This window comes from Onychomys torridus, chromosome 1 (genome assembly GCF_903995425.1).
Source record: "Onychomys torridus chromosome 1, mOncTor1.1, whole genome shotgun sequence".
In the NCBI taxonomy this organism is placed as follows: Eukaryota; Metazoa; Chordata; class Mammalia; order Rodentia; family Cricetidae; genus Onychomys; species Onychomys torridus.
The window spans coordinates 98107257-98125327 of record NC_050443.1 but is presented as its reverse complement, the minus strand read 5'-3'; the positions used below and the strand labels follow the sequence as shown (position 1 = coordinate 98125327).

Here is an 18071-nt window from a genome sequence, read left to right as displayed (position 1 = left end):
AAAATATAAGTCTACAGTAGAGGTAAAAAAATAAAAATAAAAAAGACAAGTCACAAAAAGAATCAATTGATTCTATTTAGATAGAGAGTAGAAATCAGAAATATAAGCATGAGATTTGAACTGGTGGACAGTGAATGCCTCTTAGATGCCAAGAACCATGCTAAGATAATGTACTATGGAAATGTCTTGGGTTGGGGATTTAGCTCAATGGTAGAGTGCTCGCCTAGCAAGCACAAGGCCCTGGGTTTGATCCTCAGCTCAAAAAAAAAAAAAAAAAATGTCTTATCCACACACACCCCATATATGTAGCCAGATAAATCTTTCCCATCTGCTAGTACCCAAATAACCAGTCAGAGGCTTAATATTAATTACAAACTGTCTGGTCCATGGCTCAGGCTTCTTGCTAGCTATCTCTTTCATCTTAAATTAACTCATTTCTATTCATCTGTGTATTGCCAGCTGGCTGTGGCATTACCAGTCTGCTGGCATGTTGCTCCTTGGGTAGCTGCATGGCATCCACCCTGACTCCACCCTCTTCTCTCTGTATCTCTCTTGGATTTCCAACCTGGCTACAGCCTGTCTTGCCATAGGCCAGAATAGCTTCTTCATTAACCAATGGTAGCAACATATAGTCACAGCATACAGCAAGACCCTCCCACAGCATACATATACACACAAACACACACAAACACATATTATTTCCCTTTACTTTGCCAAAGCCCCAAATCATACTTGTCATTTTGAGCATAAAAGTCTAGTTCTCAGGTGGCTGAGGTCCTTCCTTGCTGAGTGAGGGAGCATGCTGGCTGAGCACACTTCAGTGGGGTATTCTCTCCATAGGTGGAAGTACTGTCAGTGGTAGCCCAGCAGATTCTCAGCATCCAACAAGCCATTATCCGGAAGCTGAAGGTGTTCATCTTTGAAGGCACTGAGCTCTCACTGAACCCAACCTGTGCCGTCTTCATCACCATGAACCCTGGGTATGCTGGTAGAGCTGAGCTGCCAGATAACCTTAAGGTAAATGTTGACACTGATTTATATAGCATAGATGTATTTATAGTATAGAAGCTTCTCCCGAAGATCTTATAGAGAGCCCAATAGAAGAAATAGCTAATATTTCCAGGGCTAAGATAATATTTGGTCCTAGAACACCTCCCTTACAGCAAGGAAGAATAAATGTATAAAGATGGATGGCAGTAAGATAGTAAGAGTCAATATTTCAGTTATCTATGGTGGTCAGACAGCTGATAGAAAGAAAAGTAGGCCAGGCATGGTAGAGACTGGTGAATGCTAAGGCACAGCCATCTCTTATCTCCAACCTATTATTGCCAAGAAGGAGTTGTTACGTTTCATTGTTTTCTTCCAGGGAGGATAGAAATTAGTACTGTTACATCAAGTCATCTAATTTTTACATCCGGGCTTATTGCAAAAAGAATTACTCAGGGTCAAACAAAGAGCATCTATTTATGAGAGAACACCAAATTTAAACGCAGAGAACTCTGGCAAACCTAGAATGAACATTATTGATCAACCCCTTTATTACTAAACTGATAAAACCCAAGTCATTTCCTTTCTAAAGCATACTGTTCCAACCCACTGGAGAAGAAGCAGAGTATTCATGTACCCAGCAGCTATTGCTGATCTGGCCTGAGCCACAGCCACTGTAATATCTAGAGGCCCTGTTGCTAGTGGAAGAAGGAAAGTGCCTCAGAAGGGGAAGAGAGAGAGACAGATAGGCTCTCTTCAATGGTAGATGGTCCTAGCTGGCCTTGGGATGCTGCTTTCATGGAAGCACAAATCCAAAGGATGTAAGATGGTTAGGCCTTTTATGGAAACAATGTCTGCCACCCAGTTGCTTGAAAAGAGTGACCACAGAGAGAAACTTCCAGAACTGTTTCTTTGTGGATTTATCCACTCCCTTAGATGGAAATGATAAGAGAGATATGACCGCATCCTCATCACTGACTTTCGTACATGTTGCTCTACCTGCTAGAAATGCATTGTGATTAGGATCCAGGAAATCTTGTTCAGATAGACCACTTTTCTCTCAGAGTAGAAAATAGGCAGGAAGATCTTTCAAGTGCTCCTCCCCTGTAGGTTGAGGCCCCTTTTTGCTTTCTTTTGCTTCAATAAAACATTGACCAAACCAACGTGGGGGAGTGTGGTCATTTGAAAAAAAAATGCCCCACAAAAGGAGTGGCACTATTAGGAGGTGTGGCCTTGTTGGAGGAAGTGTGTTACTGTGGAGGCAGGTCTTAAGGTCTCATATATGCTCAAGCCACACCCAGTGAGACAGATCACTTCCTGTTACCTGTGAGTCAAGATATAAGAACTCTCAGCTCCTTCTCTAGCACCATGTCTACCTACATACTGCCTTGCTTCCCGCCATGATGATAATAGACTAAACCTGTGAACTGTAAGTGAGCCACCACAATTAAATGTTTTTCCTTTATGAGTTGCCATGGTCATGGTCTCTTCACAGCTATTGAAACCCTAAGACAGGTAGGAAAGAGTTTATTTAGCTTACACCTCCAAGTCATGGTCCATCTTTGAGGGAATTCAGGGCAAAAACTCAAGCAAGAAACTGAAGTAGAAATTGAAGCAGAAATTGTTGGAGAGACACTGCTTACTGGCCTCCCTGGCTTACTCAGTTACCTTTCTATTATAGCTCAGGCTAGGAATGGCACTCTCACAGTGAGTTGGGTCCTTTCACATCAATCAAAAATCAAGGAAATGCCCTCATACACATGCCCAGAGGCCAATCTGATAGAGGCAATTCTTAAATTGAGATTCCCCTCTACCAAGGTCTGTTTAGGTTAACTGACATAGTCTAGTGAGTGTCAAATTAGAATTTGGACCTCCATTTCTCTTTTTAAAAACCCAGGTGTAGTAACTACTCTTTGCACTCACCCTAACCAATAGCCATGGTAGACCTGTACAAGAAACTCTCATGAGACAGACATTATAGGAAGTAGAAAGCAATGGTGTGAGGAAACCTGTGTTAGTCCTGGCTCTCTCTCTCTCTCTCTCTCTCTCTCTCTCTCTCTCTCTCTCTCTTTCTCCAGCTAACTAACTGTAAGAGTGAAGTAAGTCCCTTCTCTAAGTTCTAAGGTAAATATAGAGTTGCTTTTGTTCATTGATTACTAACTATGAGTATCTTAGGGTTTCTATTGCTGTGAAGAGACACCATGACCATGGCAACTCTTTTTTTTTTTTGGTTTTTCAAGACAAGGTTTCTCTGTGTAGCTTTGCGCCTTTCCTAGAGCTCACTTGGTAGCCCAGGCTGGCCTCAAACTCACAGAGATCCACCTCGCTCTGCCTCCTGAGTGCTGGGATTAAAGGCATGCGCCACCACTGCCCAGCCCATGGCAACTCTTATAGAGGGAAACATTTAATTGTGGTGGCTCACTTACAGTTCAGAGGTTTAGTCCATTATCAGCATGGTGAAGCAAGGCAGCAAGCAGGCGGACATGATGCTGGAGAAGGAGCTAAGAGTGCTTACATCTTGATCAGCAGGCAAAAGAAGTAAACTGAGATACTGGGTGTGGCTTCAGCATATACAAGACCTCAAAGCCTGCCTCCACAGTGGCATACTTTTTCCAACAGGACTACACCCACTCCAACAAGGCCACACCTCCTAATAGTGCCACTCCCTTTGGAGGCCATTTTCCTTCAAACCACCACAATGGGCCACATTTGTTTGTGAACACTTCACTGATACTATATCATTTGTCCTCAGGACATTTCTACAAAGGCCTAAAGCTATTAGTTCATTTTGACGAAAAAATATTGAAGTTTCAGATTATGAAACTTGCCCAAACTGGTCTATATCAGAACAAAAATCAAATCCACTTTTGCCTGATTTCATGAGAATTCTCATATTGCATGCTGGTCTTGCATTCCAAAATGACTTCTGATATCTGATGGAATGCTGAGAAGCTAGGTGATGCTATAAGATGTCCTCATTTGATACAGAGTGAAGTATGGTTGTGAAACCAACTTTTAGAACCTTCCACACAGCTCTGAGAGACCCAGTGTAATAGCACATAACTTAGTCCAAGTCAGTGCAGAGGTTATCTGCATTAACATTTCCTCTGACCCTCCTCCCTTCAAATGTCAATGGGTTGACTGGATGATCACATGACTTCTCATTGTCTCTGTAGATGTGCCTCCTCCAAGTATTCATTTTGTGTGCTCTATTAATTGGCTATTTCCTTTCCAGGCCTTATTCCGAACAGTGGCCATGATGGTGCCAGATTACGCTCTCATTGGCGAAATCTCCCTCTATTCTATGGGCTTTCTGGACTCTAGGAGGTGTGTTACATTTGTTTTCCAGTAGGTTCTAGATGCCCTTAAAGAGAAACTTTGTGTGTGGTAGATTCAAGGTAGATCATTGGGGGAAAAGAATAAAAACTCACGAGACCTTATTTTAGCTGATTGGAGAACATATGGCTCTGACTTTGGTCTTGACTGAGAAAAGGCCCAGATGCTCATGAAAAGGACTCTTCTCTGCTTATACACACCCAAACACTGTAAAAACTGTAGCCACTCATATCCTTCCCACCTCTCATGGTAACACATCTACCCCCATATCACTAAATGGCTTAAAACAAGACGATAAACCATGAAATGAGTCTAAAGTTGCAGAGAAAAATGTAGTATTAATTAATGAATTTAACAATTTAGTTAAATGGTTAGCAATATAACATTTATTTACTATAAATTAACAGTGTTATTTCTGATTCAAGCATCCCCCAGTTTTGCAAAACACACAGTGATCACCATCTTTTTGTGTGATTGTATATACTCACAACAGCACACACACCAAGAATTGTGACGCAGCCCAAGTTTGACATTTTTTTTGTTTTGTGGGGTTTTTTTTGTTGTTGTTGTTGTTGTTGTTGTTTGTTGTTGTTGTTGTTTTACTTTGTTTTTCCTGCAATCAATAGATTTTGTTGTTGCAATAAATATCTCTTTAGGGCAGTGTGTAGGTGTTCTTTATGTGTAACCTAAGAGAATTTTTCACAGGATTTATCACCTGTCCTTGGCATGAGGCTTCCTCTGAACTATGGGGTTATTTTTTCCTATGGTAGACCCAGATCGCATGTGTTTGACTATTCTATTCACCCTCTGCCTAATGCTAATCCCTGGGCTAAAGTATGAATGGCATGAAATCTTTCATTAATTATTTTCAAAAGTGACTCCATTTTCTAAAGCAATATGCCTAAGTGTATTAGTTAGGCAACCCTGATGCCCTAATCACAATGGCATAGCATGACAGACATTTGTTTTACACCTACTCAAAATCCCAGATGTATATTTCTGGTCAGGAGCATTACGTCTCAGTGGGTGAGTTAGGAAACTGGGATAGTTACAGCATGGCCACAACATGTGGCATGGGATGTCTTGTGGAGGAGATTTTTATGGGCCAGCCTTGACCTGACATATATCACTTGTTCACCCGACACTGGCTAGAACACATTAGTGTGGCTTCCTCTAATTATACAGCAGTCTGAGAATTATGGTTCTCAGCCATGTGTCCAGAAAGACCAAGAAGTAGATGTACATGCACATATGTGCATAATATGATGGGTATGTGACACTTTTGAATTAGCTTTCTTGAAGTAAAAAGCAAACCAGATATCACACAATGTTGTAGTATCACAGAAGTGGGAAAGGTAAATATACCCCCACTAAACCTTACCCTTACTCTTCAGGGATTGACAGGGCTAACAGTTAAATGCAGTATTTCAATCTTGTGTGTGCCTGCACACACACACATAAAGCATATAATGTAACTTCACTTAAAGTATATATTGGATATATGTGCTCGCTTGCTTTCATCCTATCTTTGAAAGCGTTGTGTTTCCTTAGCTCTCTATGGTGGCTCTGGTCAAAAGACTTGCTCATGAAGTCCATGGGCAAGGCTAGTGTCTGAAGGGGCTGCAGTGAGGACTGAAGACATGTCTTTGCCCTTGTGCAGTCTTGCCCAGAAGATTGTCGCCACCTACCGCCTGTGCTCTGAGCAACTCTCTTCCCAGCATCACTATGACTACGGCATGCGGGCTGTGAAGTCTGTGCTCACAGCCGCAGGCAATCTGAAACTTAAGTATCCTGAGGAGAATGAAAGTGTTTTGCTGCTCCGGGCCTTGCTGGATGTCAACCTGGCCAAGTTCTTGGCTCAAGACGTCCCTCTGTTTCAGGTACACTGTCATGGGGCCATGGCCAAGGACTCAGGCTCAACTTTGGAGAATGAAGTATTTTTGTCAGCATCTTCCCACATCTTCCACTTCCTGACACCCTTTCTCATTCCAGCCATCCCACTTTTGAGAGTGGGTATGTCAGTGCATGGAGAGGCCAGAGGTTCATCTCAGGGGCCATCGTTTATTGCTCTCCATCTTTTTTTGAGACAGGGTTTCTCTGTAACTTTGGAGCCTGTCCTAGAACTCACTCTGTAGATGAGGCTGGCCTTGAACTCACAGAGATCCACCTATCTCTGCCTCCCGAGTGCTGGGATTAAAGGTGTGTGCCACCACCACCTGGCCATCTTTTCTTTTTTAAGACAGATTCTCACTATCTAGATCATCCTAGTCTCAATCTCACAGAGATCTGCCTGCCACTGTCTCCTGAGTTCTGGGATTCAAGGTATGAACCATCAAGAAGGGCCTTCCACCTTATATTTTGTAGGAGAGTTTCTCAGTGAACCTGGAGCTCACCAAATCAGCTAGACTGTCTGGCCAGTGAGCTCCAAGACCCCTGCTGGCCTCTGCCTTCCCAGAGCTGGGATTACTGGCACATGTCACCACAACTGGCTTTTTCCATGGGTGTTCAGGATCTAAACCAGGCCCTAACGCTCGCATAGCAAGTGCTTTAGTGACTGAGACTCTCCCCACCCCATGACATCGTTTGCCCAACCCTTTCCATGTAAATAATAGTAAAAATGCAAAAGTCCCTACTTAGTTCCAAATTTTAATAAAAATCTTTTCACAGTTTGTTTTTGATCTAGGCCATGGTTTTTACCTAATGAAATTAGTTTCTTTCATAACTAATTTAAGGCCTCTCTCCCTTATCAGGCTGTGAGCACCATAAAGATGGGAACTGTCCATCTTGTTAGTCTGTGGCATGACTAGAAAACAGCACTATGGACTTATTAAATCTTTTCTGGCTTCTAAAATTATTTGGGAGGGAAATCATGGTTCATAGACTTGGCATTTTTCAGTCCAGGAAAAACAATCTTTGCAAATTCTCTAACATTTCTTCTGTTGTGGATCTCACCGTTTAGGAAACGGTGAGCTAACCTATCGGCTATCCCCACCTCCCCCTTTCTCTCGAATTCTTTTTGGACAGGGAATTATCTCAGATCTGTTTCCCGGAGTTGTTCTTCCAAAGCCAGACTATGAAGTTTTCCTGGAAGTGCTGAACGACAACATCAGGAAGATGAAGCTGCAGCCGGTGCCTTGGTTTATCGGGAAAATTATCCAGGTTGGTTCCTTATGCCCAGTGGACTGTACCTACTGTCTGCTGGAGTCAAGTATGAGAAAGACCTAGGGCAGATGTGAGATGGACTAACAGCAACCATAAAGGCCTGAGTAGCAAGGGCTCTAAAAGACCCACTTAGCAATCTATCATACCATTAGCCTTTTATTTCTACAAGATAGAGTTTATAATCCAGCGTTTGACCCAGGCGTGTAATGGTGTGCATGTGTGATTCCCAGGAGGCCAGCTTGGACTAAAATATTGTGGATGTGTCTATCTCAATGAAAACAACAAAGTAAAATAAAATAAACGCCGGCAATTTTCCTATGGCCATCTTCTTGGGGAAAAGCCTAGGGAAACATTAGTTCTTCATTACTCTGGACTCACAATTCCAACTCTGTGGGAGGCCAGCTCCCACCTTTTAAAAGGGTTCCTATGAGGAGAGAGGCATAAGAAACTTAGATAGAAAGAGCGAAGAGGAGAAAGACAGAAACACAGGATAGCTTCAGGAGGACCTGGATCAAAACCCAATGGGCCCCTTCTGCCTTTTCAAAGGGCTTTTTAAAAACAAGCCAAGGGGCAGGCAAAAGACTTTTCCATTGCTAGATCAAAGCACACCACACAAAAAAGTGTAGACCCTTCCAAACACCTGGTAACCACACATGTGGTCAAATCATCCCTTTATGCAGCCCTGCCTGGTAAAGCAAGCTCAGATTCTCTGACCCTGAGTAAATTCTACTAGTACACCTCTGTGGGTCTCTACACAACTCAGACTGCCTTAGCCTTCAAGAACAGGATTTTACTCAGCTAACCTGAAAAGTACAGGAATGTTTTAGCCTCAGGCACAGCGGGATCCAAGTTTCTGGGTAACTTCACTGGGCATGTTGCTCTTTTTGTCTGTGAGCCCAACCTCCCTCCCTGTGTTTAAAGTTCATTTTTAGTTATCCCACCTCCACCTCAGTAGTTTCAGAATTGATTTTGTCACAGAAGGAAAAAGATTGATTGCCCCTCCCCAGATGTTCAAAGTGCTAGGGAGGTGATTCTGTGGGTGAAGTGCCACTGACAAGCCTAAAGACCAGAGTTCTGTTCCTCAGCACCCACATAAAAGCCAGACCTGGCTGCAAACATCTGTAACATCAGCAGTGGTGGGGAGCCAGTAGAGATGGGTGGGTGGACCTTGGAGCCACTAGCAGCTGTCTATCTGAATAAGGGAGCTTCCAGTTCCAGAAGATGCCTGAAGATAGTGGAGAGCAATAGAAGACACACAGTTTCAGTCTCTGGCCTCCACATAAGTGTCCACACACGTGTACAAATATACACACCACACACACACACCAAACTCTCAACATTTGGATGACTCTGATGATGTCACGTGACCAATTCTGAAGCAATGACTGAGCTAAAACCTAGACCATGACCAAGTAAAGATGAAATCAGCCCCACCCCAGTCACATCAGCTAGGATATCACATCAGTAGGCCACAGACCAGATGTGAATCAGAAATCATAGACTCTCCTTGTCCCTGACCTTGTGGAGACTCCACAAAGCTTCATGTGAGTCCTGGGGTTCCTTTCTGGGACAACTCTCTGTGTAATCTGGCTTATAATTTGTAATAATAAATCCAATGAAATATGCTCAATAGGTTTCTCTTCAGACTCACAGATCAGAGTCACAGAGACCACAAATGCCATCTAAACTAGACCTCTCAAGAGTACTGAGGTCCAGAGAGGAACTGGATTTAGGATTAATACAGACCCAGGTTCAAATCTCACTGCTGTAAGATTATTCTGTGGGATCTGAGGCAAATTATTTCACCTCTCCGGGCCTCAGTTTTCTCACCTGTAAAATGGGAGGAGGAAAAGCTTCTCTATCACGTAACTTTTGAGAGAGCATACATACAAAGCACTAGACAGTGGGTGGAGCTGTGTGTGTGTGTGTGTGTGTGTGTGTGTGTGTGTGTGATCTCCTTTATCTACCTTGTCATTTCTCACAGTGGTGGTATTAATTGAAGCAAAGGTCAAAGTAGGACCCAGGTCTTCAGACTCTAAGATCAAACTAACTTCTTGTAACAATAATTTTTCTCCCCAGTATATCACCAGTTGAGCTCAGTTTTTTGTTTTTGTTTTTGTTTTGTTTTGTTTTGTTTATCGGAGCTGAGGACCAAACCCAGGGCCTTGCGTTTGCTAGGCAAGCGCTCTACCACTGAGCTAAATCCCCAACCCCTGAGCTCAGTTTTTAAAAATATATTATTTAATCTGATATTGAATCTGAATTATTTTTTTTATTTTACAGGTGGACTATCCTTTTCACTAGGCCTGGGCTTTTATTTTTAATATTTTATTATGGAATATTTTAAATTTCAAAAAATGAAAAGAACTATTAATACAATACCCCTATCCACCTAGATTTTACAATGAACATTTTATACTTATTTTATTACTTTCTTACCCATTATCATCCATCCATCTACCCAAGTTATGTATCCACTCATCCATACATCCACCAGCCAGCCATCTATTCAACCATACATATATCTGCTCATCCATCCCTCCACCTAACTCTCTACCTGTCCATCCATCCAACAATATACCTACTTATATCATCTGCCTGTTTATCCATCCATTCAACAAAATAACCACTTATACATCTACCCAGCCATCCACCTATTCAACTGTATATCCATCCATCCATCCATCCATCCATCCATCCATCCATCCATCCATCTATCCATTCATCCATCCTGCTTTTAATGTATTCCAAAGTAATTTGCAAAGGGTAGATTTTTATGTAGTTTAGTGCTGATTTTCAAAAATAAAGTTAAATCTTCAAAAACAAGGTATCTAGAATTACCTGTCTTTTTATATCTTGATATCTGCATAGTCATTTTTGGGAGAGCAAGAGCTACTGAGTCATTACTGCCTTCTGTTCTGTTTCCACCTCTCTTCACTCAAATGTCTCTCAATCTACTTGAACATAAAGCTTTCTTGATGGATGGGAATTTATTGTTTTGTTCTTTCTATGTCTATGGCACCTAGAGCCCAGTGTGCAGCAGATGCTCAGTAAATATTTGCTGACGTCCATGTTTCTCTCCCTCTATCATCCCATTATCATTGCCTTCTTTAGTCCTCCTCATTGCTCACCTCCAAGGTGAAACATAATGAGAACTTGACCTTTAAGATACAAAGCTTCTGTGTCTCTTTTCTCTGATGGCCTCACAGTCTAAAGGGGAAGTTTTTTCACATAAATAAAAATGAGAATATTTGCAGTTCAGATATATGAGCTACTCGTCACAGGCAGAAAGGAAGGTCAGGAAATGTAAAGCAACAACAACAACAACAACAAAAACGCAAAAAACCAAAGGGCTTCGCCAGACAATGATAGCGCACACCTTTAATCCCAGCACTCGGGAGGCAGAACCAGGTGGATCTCTGTGAGTTCAACACCAGCCTGGTCTACAGATCGAGAGCCAGGACAGGCACCAAAACTACACAGAAAAACCCTGTCTTGAAAAAAACCAAACAAAAACCAAACAAAGGTGGTGGTGGGGGGGGCCTTCTATGAAAACTGCTGTTGATATTTGGATTAGTTCCTTTTCTGTTGATATTTGAATTGGTTCCTTTTCTGTTGCTGTGGTAAAGCAACTGGTAGAAGAAGGAGTTTATTTGGGACGACAGTCCATCATGGCGGGGAGTGGTGGCAGCAGGCAGTGGGCCTGGCAGCAAGGACGAAGAAGCAGAGGTCTCATGTGTCAGCTGTGAGCACTAAACAACGTGTGTGTGTGTGTGTGTGTGTGTGTGTGTGTGTGTGTGTGAACTAGAGGTGGCCCTAGTCTTTCAACTTCACTGCCACCTCCAGTGCCACACTTCCCGAGTCAGGCCACACTCAGAGCCTCCCCAGTCAGCTTCATCAGCTGGGGACCGAGTGTTCAGACGCCAGTCTGTAGAGGACCTTCTCATTCCAACCACTAGAGGCCTTAAGGGAGGGCCGAATTCACATGGAATGCGATCCACATGCTGCAGCCTGGCTCAGAAGGTACCTTTTAATCAACCGAGAGCGACAGTCAGGTCACAACAGTCAACCTCCTGATGGGCATTTCCAGTAGAAAATGCGGGTTGCTAAAATGACCCCCCAATTTTCTTTTCCTCTTTAAAGGTAAATGTCATATCTAATAAATTATTAAGATGGGTGTATATGTAAGTATATTTATAAGAAAAAAAGTGTTGTGATCCACTATAGTTGCCCTGATCCACTATAAAACACGACAACCTAATTTGGGGGCATCAGTAATCTAACCTCACTCCCCTTCCTGCCTCTAGTGGCCACCATCTACTTTTTAATTCTCATGAGTTCCTAAAAATAGTCAAGTCTTGGGAGATAGTTATGTAATCACCCTGATTTGGTCAATATACATTCTGTAAATGTGTCAAATAATTATAATATACCCCCAAAATATGTATAAATATTTCATGTAATTTAAAACTTTAATTTTTAAATTTTGCCTATTATTTGTGTGTATGTAGGCATGGTAGTATTGAAGTCAGAGGATAACTTTCAAAAGTTGGTTCTCTCCTTCCACCATAGGTTGAAGGCATTCGGTGGGATCATCTGAGCAATCATGTGATAATTAGCCTGTAGAAAGGTGAAGACCATATAGTACCTCATATCTAATAGGCAATCCAGGGCACATCTATATTTAACTAGGACATATTTAAACAATAGACCACTAAAAGGGCCGCAGCTCTTGTGTTAAGGTGACCTTGAAGATCTGATGTCTGCCCCTCATTGGCCTCTGAGCACAGGTCAGTGTGCCAGGACTGACTCCCTGTATGATTTCTCTTCCCAGATCTACGAGATGATGCTGGTAAGACATGGCTACATGATTGTTGGAGATCCTATGGGCGGCAAGACATCAGCTTATAAAGTTCTGGCTGCAGCTCTGGGTGATTTACATGCAGGTAAAGCTTGCACCCTTGGCTTCCAGGGAGTCAGGACTTCCTGTACAGTTGTCTGACTCTGTGGATACAATGCCAGGCAAAGAGTTTTGCCAGCTTGGGTGTGGATACATGAGTTGAAAGCAGAACACACTCTGTGAATCACTAATGTAGGTAAATACATGGTGCCAACTTAACAAACAGGACCTATTTATTGTCGTCAAATGAACAGTATGGGTTTCTTTTTCTGTAGAATATGCAAGTATATAACTTTGAAAAGCAATTCTATGTTGCACATAGTTTATACAAGAACTTGAACTAAAATTGTTTTCTTTGGGACTGGAGAAATGGCTCAGTTATGGCTCAGTAGTTAAGAGTGATTGTCGCTCTTCCAGTGGGCCTAGGTTCCATTTAGAAATATTTTCTTGCTAGGCATGGTGGCGCACGCCTGTAATCCCAGCACTCAGGGGGCAGAGGCAGGCGGATCTCTGTGAGTTGGAGGCCAGCCAGATCTATATAGTGAGTTCCAGAACATCCAGATCTATGAAATAGACCTTTTCTCAAAAGTTTTCTTTTCCTCATTATTTATTTTGGGGGATTTAATTTTTTAAGACTGGATCTCACTATTATAGCCCAGACTTGTCTTAAAACTCATTATCTTCCTGCCTCAGTCTCCCAAGTGCTGAGATTATAGGTATGTACCACCCTACCTAGATAAAAACTGTTCTCTAATAAATTTTAATGATAAGTTGTTACTGAGTTTTTTGAGCTTTTGCTTTGAGGATTGATCTAATCACCTACTTAATAGTTATTAACAATCTTAATAACTAACTTGGGCATTTCAAATTTAAGTACAGTGTTAGTTTTGGCATTTGAGTGACTCTAAATAGGAGCTGGAGAGATGTTTGTTGCTTTCCCAGAGAACCTAAACTGGGTTCCTAACACCCATGTCTGGCTGCTCTCAATCCTCTTTTAACTACAGCTCTGTGGAATATAATGTCCTCTCCTGGCTTCCATGGGCACTTGCATCATGTGGTACACACACACACACACACACACACACACTAAATAAACAAATAATAAAAGTATTTTTAAAGGAGAAAAGAAACTAAGAAGAAAGGAGCCGACATCATTATCTTTGGTTCTTATTGGCCTGTGGACTCCAACTTTTCCTTACTTGAAATATTATTAGAAACAATGAGAAAGTTCTGTACCTAATGCCACTGAACTGCATACTCCACAGTGGTTATGAAGAAATGTTTTATGTAATATGTTTTTGTCACAGTGAAAATAAATAAAATAATTCTTAAATTAAAAAAAATATAAAAATGTCATTTTCTGTCACTTAATAAATGTGCTATGGCATCTGCCAGCCACTTGGCTTCTGATAACAGTAGTTCTTGTTTCTCAAGGACAAGTGTCAGTTATAAGCAGTTGAGAAGATTACTTAACTAGTCCTTTGATGGAGAAACACAGTGATGGTTCCCCAGAATCATTTCACCTGTCAGGGTTTCATTATCCCAGGCCAGAGCCACGGGTGGCTATGCCACCAGGCACATAAGGAAAGCTGGTGGAGCACTGTTTGTTTGTTTGTTTGTTTGTTTGTTTGTTTGTTTGTTTTAATGTTTGAGTTCCTCTCAGTCAAGTCAGTTCCTTTAGTCATGAATCTGACATTTGCCTAGTTTGAAACAAGACTCAAAAGAAAGTATGGTTACAAATTTGATAGCCCAAAATATAAGGCCTAATCTATTTAGATATCCCAATCTTTATAAGGATTGAGCATCATTTTATAGACTCCTTAGACGGTATATTCACCAAGCTGGTGGTCTTTTGTCCAATGTTCTCTGGTCTCGCCAAAGCCTTTGTAATGGGTTGGACTTTCTCACCCAGCCAACCAGATGGAGGAGTTTGCTGTGGAGTTCAAGATCATCAACCCCAAGGCCATCACAATGGGGCAGCTGTATGGCTGTTTCGATGCAGTGAGTCATGAGTGGACTGATGGTGTCCTCGCCAACGCTTTCCGAGAACAAGCATCTTCCATAACTGATGACCGTAAATGGATTATATTTGATGGGCCAGTGGATGCTGTTTGGATTGAAAATATGAACACTGTCCTGGATGACAATAAAAAGGTAACTACCAAGCCCATCACTTCTTCGTGGGTAGAGTAGAAACTCTTTCATGAATAATTGAAACTGTACAAAGTCATGAATTTGTTACCCTAGCATAAATGCCCCCTCCCCCCAAAATGATAGTTATCAATTCATTAATTACGCTTCCATTTGTACTTGTGGTCAGCAAGCTTTTTGAGATTTAAAGTATAAATAGAAAGGCTTGGGGGTGTAGCTCAGTGACAGAGCATTTTCCTCACAGAGCCTGGGTTCTGTCCCCAACATCACAAAGGAAGAAATAGTATGAAAACAACTACAATCATGCAGAGTCTAAACCAATCAGTCAAGCTGCAGTCCCAGATGTGAGTCTATTTTATTTGTTATTCAGAGATGACATGAACTGGTGGGGTGCCAGTTCTACCATAGCTGTGACCTCTCTGGTGACACATACAGTGGCATGGCTGAGGAACACACAGACTTTTTTATTTTTTATTTTTATTTTTATTTTTTTCCAGCTCTGAGGACCTAACCAAGGGCCTTGTGCTTGCTAGGCAAGTGCGCCACCTTTGAGCTAAATCCCCAACCCACACACAGAATTTTTTAACCACAAAATTGGATGAACCATGGGATTGGCTGGTATTTGCTCTTCTTCCCTGAGTGACCAGGGCTCAGGTTTTGTCTCAAGATTTAAATGTCTCACTTGAGTCCATGTTGCCAAGTGGCAAGTTAGGCCCTGAGTGGATGTTCTGAGGCTCACCTGTCAGTCTTCACTGCACGCTACAGGGATGTGCCTGCCACACAGAAGGCCCTCTAGTGGCCTCTTATTCCATCCTAAAAGGGATTTATGGAGCAATTCTTGCCATCCCAGCCATGGGCTAGACCTTCTGGGAGGTTTAAAAAAAAACAGCGGTTTGTCAGAGACCTGAGCAAACAAAACAAGCTAAACATATGCAGGCAAAGAGAAGCAGGTCAATGCTATGTTCAGTTGGGTCTAGTGGTGCTGACCTGTGATCCCAACTACTCAGGAGGCTGAGACAGGAGACTCACCAGTTCAAGGTCTGCCTGGGCTAAAGAGTGAGTTCAAAGCCAGCATGGGCAACATGGTGAGATCTGTCTCCAAGTAAAATGTAAAATAATAATAACTATTCTGTGTTAAACACAAAGAAAGAGACCGAGACACTTCATAAGCACTAATAACGCCTCACTTTTTACCTCCGGCTGCAATTCATTGTTTCCTCCTTACCTAGAATTACAAGTCTTTCAACCATCTGTTCCATGTTCACCAGAGCGATTTCATCACTCTGTATTTTGCTTATTAACCCCAAGAGGAATTATTGTCTGCTTTATCCTATGCACTTAAAATGATACCTGGCACATAGTAGGTTCTTTTTTTTTCCGTTTTTTTGTTTGTTGTTTTTGTTTTTGTTTTTTTGAGACAGGGTTTCTCTGTGTTGTTTTCTTGCCTGTCCTGGATCTCGCTCTGTAGACCAGGCTGGCCTCAAAATTACAGAGATCCACTGGCTCTGCCTCCCAAGTGCTGGGATGAAAGGTGTGCACCACCACTGCCTGGCACATAGTAGGTTCTTAATATCTATGTGTAGGATTCATTGAGTCAATTTTGTCTCCTGTGCAACCCATCATTTGCAGATGGAATTTAAGCCTGCCCCCTGCCCCCACCCTTCAGCTGTGTTCAATGAATAGAGTATCTAACCCTGTGCACCACCCCAAAACCCTTGCATTTTCAGCTGTGTTTAATGAGTGGAGAGATCATACAGATGAGCCCCAAGATGAGTCTGATTTTTGAGCCAGCAGACTTGGAGCAGGCCTCCCCCGCCACTGTGAGCAGGTGAGCTGATGCTCTGGCACCCGGGTGGAAGTCCACTCACCCTAAGCAGTAGGAAGAGCACTAAAAGTCCACAGGTGTGGTCACCCATGCAATGTTTTGTTCATTTAGACTGTTATATAATCGGCCCTAAGCACACACTGATAGTGAAAAGAGTTTGAATATCTCCTGAAATTGAACTTTGATTTGCCTAGAACCCAGGAAATTCTCCCCATCAGTTCTCTTCCCTGTCCTTCCCTTCCTCGTCCTCGTCCTCGTCCTCGTCCTCGTCCTCCTCCTCCTCCTCCTCCTCCTTCTCCTCCTCCTCCTCCTCCTTCCTCTCCCCTTGCCTCCCCTCCCATCCCCACACAAGACATCATGCCTAGGCTTTGAGAATGCTGGGTAAGCACAGTACTCTTGCTATAGTTCAAGGTAGGAAAACTGGAAGAGCAACAGCTACCATGTAAAGCTCCTATGAAGGATTAAGAAGCTGGACACTACACTCAGGTTAGTTACAGCCCCCTCTGATGACTATTATCACCCCTACTTTATACATGGGGAAACTGAGGCACGACTACTAGTAATACACTTGGCTTGTCTTGTTTGAATCTCATAGTCCTTTCAGCAGGACTATGCACACATGCATGCGTGTGCACCTGTGTGGGCTCACATGTGAGGCTGCAGAGAGGGCCACACAAATGTGGAATAGTCTGGCCTTGTTCACTTGGTGGCACATGTCCCCTGAGTATATGCCCCTAAGAAGCTTTCACGGATGAGTAATAGGAGACCTGTCAGCAGACACTCATAGCAGTAGAACTCTCAACAGCAAACAGGTAGAAATCGCCCAAATGCCCGTCAAGAGGAATGAATAAGGCATATCTGAAATCACAATATGAATATGTATGTCACAAAATAAATGAGCTACGTTGACATGCAGCTATAGAAATAACTCTTAATAACTGGATTAAAGATTAAATCTTGGAAATACTAACTACAAAAGTAAGCTGCAGACCAGTGAGATGTCTCAGCATGTAAAGTCTGCTACCCATGCCTGGTGATCTGAGTTGATTCCCTGAACCATGCAAAGGTGGAAGGAGAGAACTGACTCCAGAGTTGCCCTCTGGTCTCCACATGTTCCCAGTAGTATGTGTGCCCTCACACACATCATATACACACATACAGCAGCACATAAACAGATTTTAAAATTGACTATAATATAGTACTCCTCTTAAATGGTTTAAGGACTAAAACACATGCCAGGAGGTGGTGGCACATGCCTTTAATCCCAGCACTCAGGAGGCAGAAGCAGGCAGATCTCTCAGTTCAAGGCCAGCCTGGTCTACAGAGTGAGTTCCAGAACAGGCTCCAAAGCTACACAGAGAAACTCTGTCTTGAAAGAAACCTAAAACAAACAAACAAACAAACAAAAAGAACTAAAACACTTTATGCATTGCGTGTGTGTGCATGTTCACACATAAGTGAGTATGTAGGTGAGTATGTGTGCGTGCGTGTGTGTGTGTGTGTGTGTGTGTGTGTGTGTGTGTGTTACTGTATCAACATTATGACCAAAAGACCTGACAGAAGCAACATAAGGAACTGGACATGAGAGGAAAATGAAACAAAGTGAAATTAAACAGGAGAGGGAGGAGGAAAAGGAGGGGGAGAAAATAGCTTAGAAAGGAAGGGCTGGACTGGAGCCTTGGCTCAGTGGTCAAGAGCACTTCCAGAGGA

General features: G+C 42.5%; 1 protein-coding gene across 1 annotated transcript in view; it reads left to right on the top strand.

The window, feature by feature from the left end:
• Dnah3 (dynein axonemal heavy chain 3) overlaps window positions 1-18071 on the top strand; it is a 170663-nt gene that overhangs the window by 66726 nt on the left and 85866 nt on the right. The window contains exons 31-37 of the mRNA XM_036190626.1: window positions 841-1017; window positions 4223-4314; window positions 5984-6203; window positions 7348-7482; window positions 12320-12431; window positions 14298-14539; window positions 16264-16364. Of these exons, the coding sequence (XP_036046519.1) occupies window positions 841-1017; window positions 4223-4314; window positions 5984-6203; window positions 7348-7482; window positions 12320-12431; window positions 14298-14539; window positions 16264-16364 (1079 nt within the window). The remainder of the gene's footprint in view (window positions 1-840; window positions 1018-4222; window positions 4315-5983; window positions 6204-7347; window positions 7483-12319; window positions 12432-14297; window positions 14540-16263; window positions 16365-18071) is intronic.